This window comes from Adelges cooleyi, unplaced genomic scaffold (genome assembly GCF_023614345.1).
Source record: "Adelges cooleyi isolate 19-005CV unplaced genomic scaffold, UGA_ACOO_1.1 ACOO_flye_CR_arks_rails_tigmint_CR_PRNA_9, whole genome shotgun sequence".
NCBI lineage: Eukaryota > Metazoa > Arthropoda > Insecta > Hemiptera > Adelgidae > Adelges > Adelges cooleyi.
Genome location: NW_026096579.1, coordinates 8555944 through 8568366, shown reverse-complemented (window position 1 = coordinate 8568366; position 12423 = coordinate 8555944). Strand labels below are relative to the sequence as shown.

The following is a 12423-nucleotide window of genomic DNA, read 5'->3' as shown; positions in this document are numbered from 1 at the left end:
AAATAAATTACTCGTTGGCTAACGAAAATATTTAGAAAAAGTAGGGTTAAGAAAATGAATTTCTTCAAGAGATATTACAAAGGTCAAATCATCGCTCTTAATATGGTTATACATAATATATTTGAGAGAAAGTGCAGTTGAATGATTAATGTAATCATATATTCGATGATTACAAAATGTAATCATGATTACTGATTACTTTTATAAAATGATTAATTTAATCATGATTACTGATTATGATTATGATTGTTGTAGTCGATTACGCCCAACACTGCCACCCACCATCATAGGAGACAGTGTGAGGGGTATGCCATCCTCCACTTCTTTCGGCTAGCATTTTCACCCCTACTCCCACTTGTTTTTTTTTTTAATTATCCATCCTTCTTGGATTTTTTATTATTAAATGCGTTTCCACGTTACAGCTCTAATATTTAGCAACACAATAAAACGAATTTTATTTTTTATTATTTTTTCAAAACTATAACAAGTAACCATACTTTATACCAGACTTTTAAAAAATAGTATGTGAAATAGTTGTTTTTTACTTTGTCATTCGACAATGTCTTGTAATGTATTGTATCATAAGTGATACATATATTTTCCAGAACCACTTAAATGAGTAATAAAACCTATATTTTTTTTTTTTTTGAAAAGGTAGCCGACCCATAACACTACTTACCACATTTAAATTTGAAAAGCACAAAACCACACTCGATAGTTACTTCCTCCATATAAAACAGGGCATTAGCCTCATGCAATACCAATACAAAATGCCTTTTAATTTTTTTTAACATGTATGTTTTTAAACTGTATTCACACTGTTAATACTTTTTTAAATCGGATTTTTTCATTAAGCCACGACTAAATCTCTTCTTACTGACTTAGGAATGATTTTTAGTGTGTATGAATTTGTTTAATACTTGAAATGAAATCAAAAATGATGTGCTCGTGAAAACTAAATGGTACGCATATCTTTTATTATTCTACGGTGTACACTCATTGATTATATTTTCTAGAGAAAAAGGAAAGGATTACATGTTGGCAGTTGGAGTAAGTATTTTTATATTGAAACATGTTGGAATCGAAAATTTTGCAACATGACAACAAGTGTTTTATAAATCCCATCACGTCTTCTTCGGTAACATCGATGAACAACACTTGTAGTAACTGCCAATGAGTTTTCCACTAAGTCGTCATAATCTGTATTCCTTACAATAGCTAACTATACATTTATTATTTGAAATCCCTTAATATTATAATTATTTTAAAAAAACATAACTAATAATAAAATGTCAACGTCTCAAAAATTGAAAAAAGTTTCATGAACATGTTTTAGATGTCAAACCAAATAATAATAATAATTAAAGTAAATCACTCGGTAGGTAAAATCTCTCGGCTATCAATTCGGCCAAACCCGTCATTGCCGAAAACCCAGTGGTGTCCGCTTTCATGTGGTTCAATGTTTTCACCCAAAAAATCTTCTCTTTCTTAACGCGAGCCTTTGAAACAAACATTGATAGTAAGACAAAAAATAACTAAAAGTCATAGAAAAAACCTCTTCGATGCGTAGATGGTAAAAGCTATTACAGTTAACATGTAAAAATAATTTATTGACAATAAAAAATATATTATGTTGATTATAATCGTGTTTTTTACTGTTTTATTGACCCAATTGAATACCTTTCGGGTACGCTTTCATATTATCCATTGACTAGCTACAAGAAGAGGAACTGGATCCGGTGTTTGGGTGGGTCCGGGTAAAAAATAAAAATTATTTAAAAAAAAAAAAACTATAAAGCCACTGCCTTTTCGGATACGCATCGAAGCTCCCCCTAGCTTCGAAGCTAGGGGGGAAAAAGTATAAGTATAAAATATATATTATCACTTGTAGCTTGTAAGAGTGTTTGTGATCTTCGTTTGACGAAACGCAAAAGCTCAACGGATCTCCGTCCACGTTTTCGGTGATTGTCATGTCGTTGCTCTAACAAGCAAACATAGTTATTGTTAGTAGTGTGAATTTTGGATTGAAATATATATATATATATGTATATACATATATTATAATTTATATTATGTTAAATTCACCGAAATATGATCTTTGTATTCGAGCTGACCGCATTTTTGTTCCTTGGCTATCAATAAGACATTGTTCAATAAAATCACACGGAGCTTCTTCTTGGTGCCGGCAATCAGCAAATCGCCTTCGGCGTACAGTTCAAAACAATTGTTCGACAGCTCTATCTGTAAGGGTACACACAATGCACTCGGTGTTACATTTTTAATACATAATTTAATTGCAACGAGACGGTTACATAGATCATTTTCGAATCGTCATTATTCTTATCAATAATAACGTGTGTGTGTGGTGTGTGTGTATGTAAGTATATTCAAAGCGTGACGTATAATATGCTGTGTATTGTGATCACATTATTATCGTTATTCCAAGAACACGGTAAAGTCTCGTTACGTTTGTTCTATCTTGCCATTGCTTCATCAGTTGTTGCATCTCTTTTATGCGACCTCCTTTTTCGAATTTGTTTTTCGTCTCGTCGATGATTCTGGCGAGTAGAGTCATTTTGCCGTGGGCTTTCGAAACTAGCAGTCGCTCGGACGTATTGCCCGGTGTGTACATTGCTAATTTCTTAAAAAAACAAAATGAAACAGACCTAAGTGAAAATTATTATAATATACATCAAAGATCAAAATCTGTCCGGTTAAAACATAGTTTTATTTGTTTATTTTTGATTTTATGATCTTATCGATTTGTTTACTCGTTTACTCGATTGGTTTACTCTATTTCATTACTTGAATTATTTACTCGTTTACTCGATAAGTTTACTTGATTTCTTCGCGCGCTTTATTTTCTCCATTTGTTTACTCGTTTACTCCATGTGTTTACGCATTTACTCTATATTGTTACTCAACGTGTTACTCATTTATTCCATTTTTTTTCTTCTAATTTACTCTATAATAACACTCGCTTTATTTACGTTCGTTTATTCTACATTATATTTACTCGATAACTCATTTTGTGAACTCATTTACTCGATTTAATTCGACTTTTTACTCGATGTCTCGAAATGTTTACTAGATCTCTCTACGCGCTTTATTTTTTCAATTTATGTTTACTCGGTTTCTTTACTCGTTTGTTTTATTAATTTACTCAATTTGTTTTTAATAATTTACTCGTTTACTAGATTTCTTTAAAAAAATTATTTACTCGTTTATTTTATTATTTTACTCGTTAACTCGATTTATTTACTCATTTATTCTATTAACTAACTCAGTTACTAAATTTAATTACTCGTTAATTGGATTATTTTTACACGATTTATTTTCTCAATTTGCTTACGCAACAATTTTACTCGTTTACTTATTTTATTTATTCAATCTATTTATTTGATTAGGTTTATTTACTCGTTTACTCGATGTGTTGGCTCATTTACTTGATTTTATTTGTTCGTTCAACCATTTACTCAATTTATTTACTCGCTTTGTACGCTTGATGGGTTAACCCGCTTTATTTACTCGTTAACTCGATTTATTTACTCATTTATTGTATTAACTAATTCGGTTACTCAATTTAATTACTCGTTAATTGGATTTTTTTTAAATGGTTTATTTTTTCAATTAGTTCACTCATTAATTTGTTAGCTCATTTACTTGATTTCTTTACTCGCTTTGTACGCTTGATTGGTTAACACGCTTTATTTATTCGTTAATACGTTTTATTACTCGTATACTCGATTACACTGTGCGCTTTATTTTCTCAATTTAATTACTCATTTTCTCTTTTTTTTAAATAATTTACTCTTATTGTTTACTCAAATTCTTTGCTTGCTTTCTTTACTCGTTTACCCGATTATATTATGCGCTTTTGTTAACTCTCTTATTTTACTCGTTTAGTTTTACTACTTTAAACCGCAACAATAAATAAACCGTAATAAAATAGTAATTATTAATATTAATAAATAATAATATTACAATATAACTTTACTTAAATTATTTACACACTTTATTTACTCGATTACTAGTTTTCATTAAAAGTTCTATTTACTGCTTAATTTTATTAATTTATTCGTTAACTCGATATATTTACTCGTTAATCTATATTTTAACTCGTTTACTTGATTTTATTGCTGGTGTACTCGACTTATTTTCTCAATTTGTTTACTCGTGATTCTTACTTGTTTATTCTATTAATTTACTCGTTTACTTAAATGTTATGTACCTAAGTTTGATGAAGTGTAGAACATTTTTCAGTTAATTTTTAAAACTAAGACTATTAAATATTGCCAACTTAACTACAAGTCGACTATTTAAAGGTACCTTAATAATACAGTTTGAAACATTGTATCAAAAGTCAATATTGTAACAAATATCTGATGCGGTCTAACAGGCGGTACGGGTTAATATTCTGACCGTATAGTAATTGTTTATTTAATCTCAAACGCGTTACCTCCAAGAGTAAATGATATCTGAGCATTCTCTGTATAGGAAAAACGAGATAAGAACCAAGCGGCAATCGATGACCCAAATCTTTTTGTCTCTGTAGGATCGTGTTTAACGTCTGGGGATTTCGCATCAAGTCTGATAGTATGGAATCTGATCTAAACCGCAAATTTTGGTTTGTAACAATTAGTTGAATTAGTTGACTAACAAAAAAATATAAAAATAATACGGTGAATAATACGGTATTGTTGTTTATTGCATAAAAATTCTGCGGGCAACAAGTCAATAAATCATTTGTATTAAGTTGTTCGTTCAGAACAATGGCGATACTTACTTGTGGAAATTAACGCAATACGTCGAGTATACAATAAACTTCAAACGGTTGTTGAGAAAACACCGAGCGATTTCTCTTGCGTTGGGTTTGCAAGATTCTAATTCACACAAAAACAATCTGCAATAAAAAAAAACCATTTCCTTATTTTATACTTAGCATTAAAACGATTAACGCTTAATGAGTGCAAATACTGAAAATAATAAGTACATCAAATAGTGTTTACTTGGAGAATTTATAGATTTCCGTTATATTCCCAAACAGCTGATTGCATTGTACTTTGGATAGCACATTTCTGGTCTTCCAGTATCCTAAATAGTCCTATACAATAATAATATACATAGTAATGACTAATGAGTTACATATTTTACAAAATTATAATATTTTTTCTACTTTCAAACTATAAAAATGCATTCGAAGAAACGTTAAAACTATTTGAATTTAATTCCATTTGAAATAACGTACAATATTATTTATTACAATGCGCGAAAATATAACAAGTCAGATTAAGTTTCCTTTATTGACATTTTTTATAAAAATTGAGAAAGCTAACAAATTTTGCGTCGATAGAGAAATGGACATAATACTAACTGCTTATGAAGCTACAATCAGGAATAGGCAAAATGTATTTTAAGTTATAAGATACAAAATATAAAATATACCTGGTCAAAATACAAAATCTGTAATGATTAATAGTATTGTTTGTTTTTTGTTAAACATTTATATACTTGGTAACCTTATATTACACGTTATAGTAGGATATCGCATACTTTACACCATGTTATCAAGGTTTTTAAAAAAACCTATTGAATTCTGAATACTTAATGTAAAGTCATTGATACAACAACAATATTATCCAACAAAGTAAATGGCAATAAACAATAAAAAAAATTGGCTTCCCACGATTAGCATGATTGCTTAGCAACATAAGAAAATATTGATATAATATGTACCTACCAAGATTATCAACACAATACCGAAAAGTAATATAAAAACAAAAACTAACATCTTACAATAGCCGATAAACTCATTAATACGGTCAAAATGAAAAACAATAATCTATTTGTACCAACAACTTAGATACACATAACAAAATTAAAGTTTAGTCTCGTTATCGTGAAGTAACATTGCACATTCTAATATTTCTATTCTACATTTTGAGTAATAAACTCTATTGGTTTCCATTTAGGAACATTAGTTGTTTTTATTCTTTATCTGGTAATTTAGACTGCGCAAACCAGCAAATGAAAAAAGTATTTCAACAGGAGCTGACAACGTACAATGCATTTTATATTTTTTATCTTAAAATTAAGATACAAAATGTATTTGAAATACTTGTATCTTAGATACTGTTGGGTTAGGTTAGGTTAATAATACCTAACCTAACCTGACACGTGCAAAATAACATTATAACGTTTATCCTCAGCTGTTATGTGAGTTCTTACAACATGGATTAGTAATATATTTCAGTAAGTTATACTAAATCTTATATATTGATCAAAACTTACTTCGACCACCTCCCTCAAGTGCCGGACATACGATCTTTCGGTATCCAAAATTTCCGTAATGACCATTTCCGTTCTAAAATCAGTCATCATCATGTTCATATTGTAAAAACCAAACGAAAACTAGGTATCAAGAACTTCAGCTGCTGTTCACATCGGGCGACATGTTAGAAAACCATACGCATACTAATCGACGTTAAGTCATCATATAATTGCAATTAAAAACAATTTAGTAATCGGTGCAACGGCGAAATAATTGTTTATGATTTCAATCCTACGCTAATCCATTGTTTTTCTCTCCAGGTTATTTATTTATTATTATATTAGTTGGTATTAGCTATTGTGCATTGCACAAGTCGAACATTTTTTATGTTTACAAAAAAACAATCGATTTTACACAAATATTTGTACTTATAACATTTAATAGTGCTATTATTGAAAAAAAAAAAAATACATAAGTTAAGTTGACTTAAGTCATTAAGTTTTTTTTTACATTATTTTTCGTATCAGCCACCACTTGTTGGAGCTGTCATTAAATACAACTGTTGGTAAAAATGTATAGGTGTCCCAATGTAAAGTTCATCCGCAACCGATATCTGATACAACCAAGTCGACGACATTAGGTAAGATGAATAATATTGTCACAATGTTAAAATCAAATTAATAATGGGTAAGTTGCCAATTATTATGTCCTTTGTATAATATGTTATGCCTTATTCCTCTTATAGTTTCTTTAAATTTTGATTTGTCAGTATTGTCATTCAATTGTAGTTACAATGTTATTATAGTATATAGGTAGAATTAAAATGCTTTGTGTGGCATATATCTTTATTGAATCTATTTGGAATTACTTGTATGACATTTAGCCATCCATCGACAATTATCCAAATAATTCAATTATAAAACTACTTAATTTTTAGATCAATCCACTCATAACTGGACATCAGCATTTGTATAGATTGAATTATACAAATAAGTTCACGAAAAGTCTTATTCCCATTCCATTTCCTTTTATTCGATGTTCACTTTCGTGTTTATCGAAAAATAACTCCAAACTTTGATCTGAATATGAAATTTTAATCAAATACAAATAAAATATAACCTAAACCGGTCTCTATCTTGAGGGTACAGTTTCTTATATATCACTTGAAGGTCTTCTACCGCATATTTCTAACTCATTTCAACGAAATTAAAGATAAATTAAGATCATTTCCTATACTATAATCCGGAAAACACAACCATTGCTAATCTATCCATAGGGACTAAAGTAAAATCGGACAAACATATTTTAGAGCTATACCAAGTCAAAATTTCGGAGGTCATCTAGGTAATTATAACTATACAGCTATTTGTATGCACAAGTACCTACAAGGAACCACTAGTATTACCACAGGTAAAGGATGAATGTACACTGTGCAATAAACGTAGGTACCTACTACAAATGTCAATGAAAGTTGCCACCTCATCGTGAAAAAACTGCATGTGATGAAAGACTCGATACATTTTCCTTATAAAAATACTCAGCGATGCTCCTTTCTCTTTTGAACGTGTAAAGGTCAACGGTAAGGACGGAATCTATTTCTAATCAATAACTCTAACTTACAGAGAACGCTACATATAAGTAGATAACTTACAAAAAAAATATCTTATTAGCATTCCAAAATTCTGATAGTAAAATACGTGTAAAAAAGATTCAAGTGGATAAAAAATACCGATTGGTTAAAATATACTTAATAATATGTTAAGACAATTATATATTGAATTTACAATGACTTGTGCATTTTTTGTTTGTGTAAATAATGCCGCTAATCTGGTGGGTCAAAATTTGGAAAAGCTCACCGTGTATGGTTTTTTTTTCAATTGCGACAAATATTTTAAATCAATCATTATTGCAAAAACGGCCAAGTGTCAATAAGTCAGTCGTAAGAAGATTTCATACCTTCAAATTCGGTATCCGAAGCTAACCAAGTTAATTAAGTTAACCTAATAACTAAAATGTGTTCAGCACGATATTTTTTAAACGTAAAATACTATATTAATGTAAATTATAATATATTATACTTGTTATGAGATTGGTCTAAAATTTTTAATTCAAAAATTATTTTAATGCAAGAAATTTTTTTTTTTTGTGTGTGTGCTAGCAATCTCTTTGGATTTTATTTGCAATGAGAAGTGATAACAATTTTTTTAAATCTTATTAATTATTGATAACGTTTTTCTGAGAATACTTTTCTCGTTGGCCGTCGGAAAACGTCTGATCTAAGGTTATTCGAATATTTAATTATTTTTAAACTTTCTGTTAAAAGTCTAATGAAATGTCGTCGTCGTGTTATCAACAACTAATCGTCAAGCAGAGCTCTTCGTTTTATGACCTTTCGAGTAACACTTCAATTCGACCTCGTTTATGAGTATCTGTAAAATAGTCTATTTCACAATAGCCTGTAATATTATTATTATAACAGCAGCACCTTTTAGTATAATTCACCCGCCAGTGTTGTAACAATGAAAATTCAAATGAACATGCACATACGCAAGATTTTCACCAGTGTTCGACTACAGAAAAAGCCGTCTATATTGTACGATGAACGAGTAAGCAACAACGAGCTCATCGACGACAGTCACCAAAGGAAAATCTTAAGAAAATTGGATGCCGTGTATGAATCGTTAGAAGGTTATTCGCCGCCATCGCGTAATATAGTTTCTAAGTTGTTTGGTCGTTCAAAAGCGCCCCCCAACGGACTATACATGCACGGATCGGTCGGCTGTGGCAAAACCATGTTAATGGACCTGTTTTTTTCCGGCTGCGTTGTAAGTAAAATTTTCTTTGTCTTCATTAAAACAAAAAAAAATGCTTGAATTTCTGACGTTTCAGGTAACAAAAAAACGAAGAGTACACTTCGACGAGTTCATGTTGGACGTTCACGATAAAATTCATAAGTTACGGCTGAGCAGTAAAGAAAATTTTGACTCTATACCAATGGTGGCCGACATTATATTGGAACAGTCTTGGCTTCTTTGTTTCGATGAATTTCAGGTACTTCAGCATTGATTTCTTGCTTAGCCGTAGTTTAGAAATCATTTGTTTTGTGTCCAATGTTTTATTTGTAGGTCTATCATGTATTGTCAGGTGACCGACATAGCCAACGCGATGATTCTGAAACGGTTGTTTACCGAATTATTCAAAAGGGGCATTGTCATGATAGCGACTAGTAATCGAAAACCTGACGATTTGTATAAAAATGGATTGCAACGGTTTTTATTCTTGCCTTTTATACCCGTTTTGAAACAACACAGCGTAGTCGTTAATCTGGATTCGGGTATTGACTACAGAACTCTGAAATCGAAAAGCGGAACAAAATCTTATTTTGTGTGAGTCTTTTGGAGAGAAAAAAATACCTGTAAATGTTTTTTTTTTTATTCTCTTCGTTCAATTTAATCGGTTAAATGTAATAATCATTGCCACTAAATTAAGATAAAACTGTCCCTGTAGAAAAAACGTTGACAACAAAGAAGACTTTGAGAATGCTATTAAACGATTGACGAATAACGAAAATGACACCGTTCGGCCGAGAACATTGGTGATTATGCAGAGAAATTTGACTTTCCAACGGGTTTGTGGACAAATATTAGATGCTACGTTCGATGAACTTTGCGATCGGGTAAGACAAATGTTGGTAATTATTTATAACGTAAAAGATTGCTATTATTATTTTGAAACATTTTCTGTTATTTTAATACTTATACACATATTATAAAAGTGGAGAAGAACAGATGGGATTACTCTCAATGACGACTACACCACCAAATTTATGATTAAAGAAACATTTTTACTTTTTCAGCCCTTAGGTGCTGTCGATTATTTGTATTTATCGCAAATGTTTCACACGATTGCAATTAGAGATATCCCTCAATTAGACCTGGATTCGTTATCGCCGATGCGACGTTTCATTACGCTCGTAGATACACTATACGACAATAAAGTAACGACATAAATAGTTAAAAAGTAATAATAATAATAATTAGTAGTAATAATTTACTACTTTTAGGTCTGTGTTATACTGTATGCCGATAAGCCGATCAACGAGTTATTCGTAGCTAGAAAAACGGGCGGCTTGGGAGACGATCAAAAGGTTCTTATGGACGACCTGAATTTGGATCCTGATTCGGTACGTGCGGCGTTTCATGCTAACCATACTCCTTGCTAATTATAACAATCGATTATCGGACGTTTTAGGTCGATGCAAAAGCAAATGTTTTTACTGGCGACGAAGAAATATTTGCATTCGATCGTACAGTATCGAGACTCACGGAAATGCAGTCGGACGTGTATTGGAAAAACAGTAGATCGAAAGTTTAATGAACTACTCGTATGTTGTACACTGTGTTACCGTGGTGGTATTTACCTAAATTGTTTGAATGTACTTAATTTTTAATTTATAAGGTCGATGGTGAGAAAATGGTTTTATCAGGTCTTAAACAGATAAAACATAAAACTTTAACGAAGCAATAATTAATCGGATAATGTAAAAATTACTTGTTGTTATTGTTAACTATTTTTTTGGTTATTTATTTATTTATTTTTTTGAAAAAAAAATATTAAAACATTGTATACTTGCAAAATTGTTGTTGTTGTATCAATAAAAGAAAAGATGTAGTCAATTACGATTATTATAATTTTATAATTTAAGGTAGTAAATGAAACACTTAAGTTAAGCTGATAATTAACACGCTAAAAAAAAAATTAATAAGTTATTTAAAAAAAAACCTAAGGCCTTGGATACCCACCTTATTTTTCAGCAAAAACACATTTAAACTTTTTATAAAATTTCAAATTTTAAAATCAAATTTGGAAAGGGTTAAAATTAAAAATTGAAAAAAGTGCTCTGACCGATCTCAAGTAAACTTCATGACAAATTCAAATGTGTTTTCAAATTACTTATCGGATCACTGGTTCAGCTTGTGCGATGGACAAAAAATGTACTATTAAATTAACTAAAATGGCTTTTACTCATAGACAAAATAATTTAAATTAAAAATAATACCATGAAGCTTATACAAATTAACCGGTAAACTAATTAACATGGTCGAAATTGATTAAAACCACTTTTTTCTTAATTATCGCCTACACAAAACTCCTTAAAAATGATCGGTACCAGGGGCCTTAATCACAAAAAATCATAGTGTGTGGGTTTTTTTATATTCATTTTTCTTTTAAGATATATTTTAATAGTTGACATCGGGACACGTGACTTATGCAGCATTACCTTATTTTATTTGTTTTAAACCAAGCGCGATCAAGTGCGATAGAGATATTGATTTACTGCTTACCAGTGACAAAACTATAATATTATGATTTTTGTATAATTTGGACAAAAATTTATTTTATTTTTTATGATTTTACCGCTATTTTACATTTTAAAAATAAACTATTATTTTTACTAAGTGTCAATTATATTCACAGATATAATATAATACATAATAAACTAGATTGCTAACTGTACATGCCACCAATAGAGAAGATTGAAGAAGCAGCCACTTTCCGCCATCTTGGTGGGAATTAGAACCTTATCACGTGAGAATAATATATGTTTTTAACAATCTCAGATATATATGCATTGATAACACACATAAATCCCACCAGAATGGCGGATCGTCGGCTTCAATTCTTATCGCTAGTTAGCAATCTAGTTTATTATAATATATATCTGTGATTGTATTGTTAACTAATTATTTATTTTCAAACATCGGCGTTGTTCAAAATTAATAACTCCTAACCGATCTAAGAGTATTTTTGAGTTTGTTGTTTTTCTAGTTTATGTTTTTTTTTTTTTAAATTGCTTTTTTTATTTTATGTATTAAATTTGTTAGCGCAGCAAGATGAACGCAACAATTGATTCTTTTAAAAAATAGTCGACTCTAAATTTCCTATCATCTGTCACTCCTTAATACAAACACAAGAAACCCCAAGTGTAATCCTCGTCGAACGTCAAAATGTTAAGATACATTAAATTATAGTTCTTTTTGCGCATAAAATATATTTAACCGTTAATTCATAAAATTTCCCTGAAAATAATATTTTCAAGAGTTAAAAGTAACGTGTAGGTACTATCATAGTTACACAAGTAAAAATATTTT

At 30.3% G+C, this 12423-nt stretch overlaps 2 protein-coding genes across 3 annotated transcripts; one reads left to right on the top strand and one right to left on the bottom strand.

Annotated features, from left to right (window-relative positions):
* Window positions 1-1050: 1050 nt before the first annotated feature.
* On the bottom strand, window positions 1051-6495 carry LOC126846834 (pleckstrin homology domain-containing family G member 1-like). Of its 2 annotated transcripts, XM_050586643.1 has the most exons (8): window positions 6292-6495; window positions 5010-5104; window positions 4787-4903; window positions 4460-4610; window positions 2468-2641; window positions 2086-2241; window positions 1886-1981; window positions 1051-1499 (listed from the first exon to the last, which is right to left on the bottom strand). In XM_050586643.1, the coding sequence occupies exons 1-8, from the start codon at window positions 6388-6390 to the stop codon at window positions 1362-1364; spliced, it is 1026 nt and encodes a 341-aa protein (XP_050442600.1). In that variant the 5' UTR covers window positions 6391-6495; the 3' UTR covers window positions 1051-1361. The 2 variants fall into 2 exon arrangements, with proteins under 2 accessions (XP_050442600.1, XP_050442601.1); XM_050586644.1 differs by lacking the exon at window positions 2468-2641.
* Window positions 6496-8506: 2011 nt separating this feature from the next.
* Window positions 8507-10908, top strand: LOC126846491 (putative ATPase N2B). Its single transcript, XM_050585923.1, has 7 exons — window positions 8507-9096; window positions 9161-9322; window positions 9416-9657; window positions 9779-9947; window positions 10128-10268; window positions 10335-10454; window positions 10523-10908. Exons 1-7 carry the CDS (start codon window positions 8791-8793, stop codon window positions 10643-10645), a joined length of 1263 nt encoding a protein of 420 aa, XP_050441880.1. The 5' UTR covers window positions 8507-8790; the 3' UTR covers window positions 10646-10908.
* Window positions 10909-12423: the final 1515 nt, after the last annotated feature.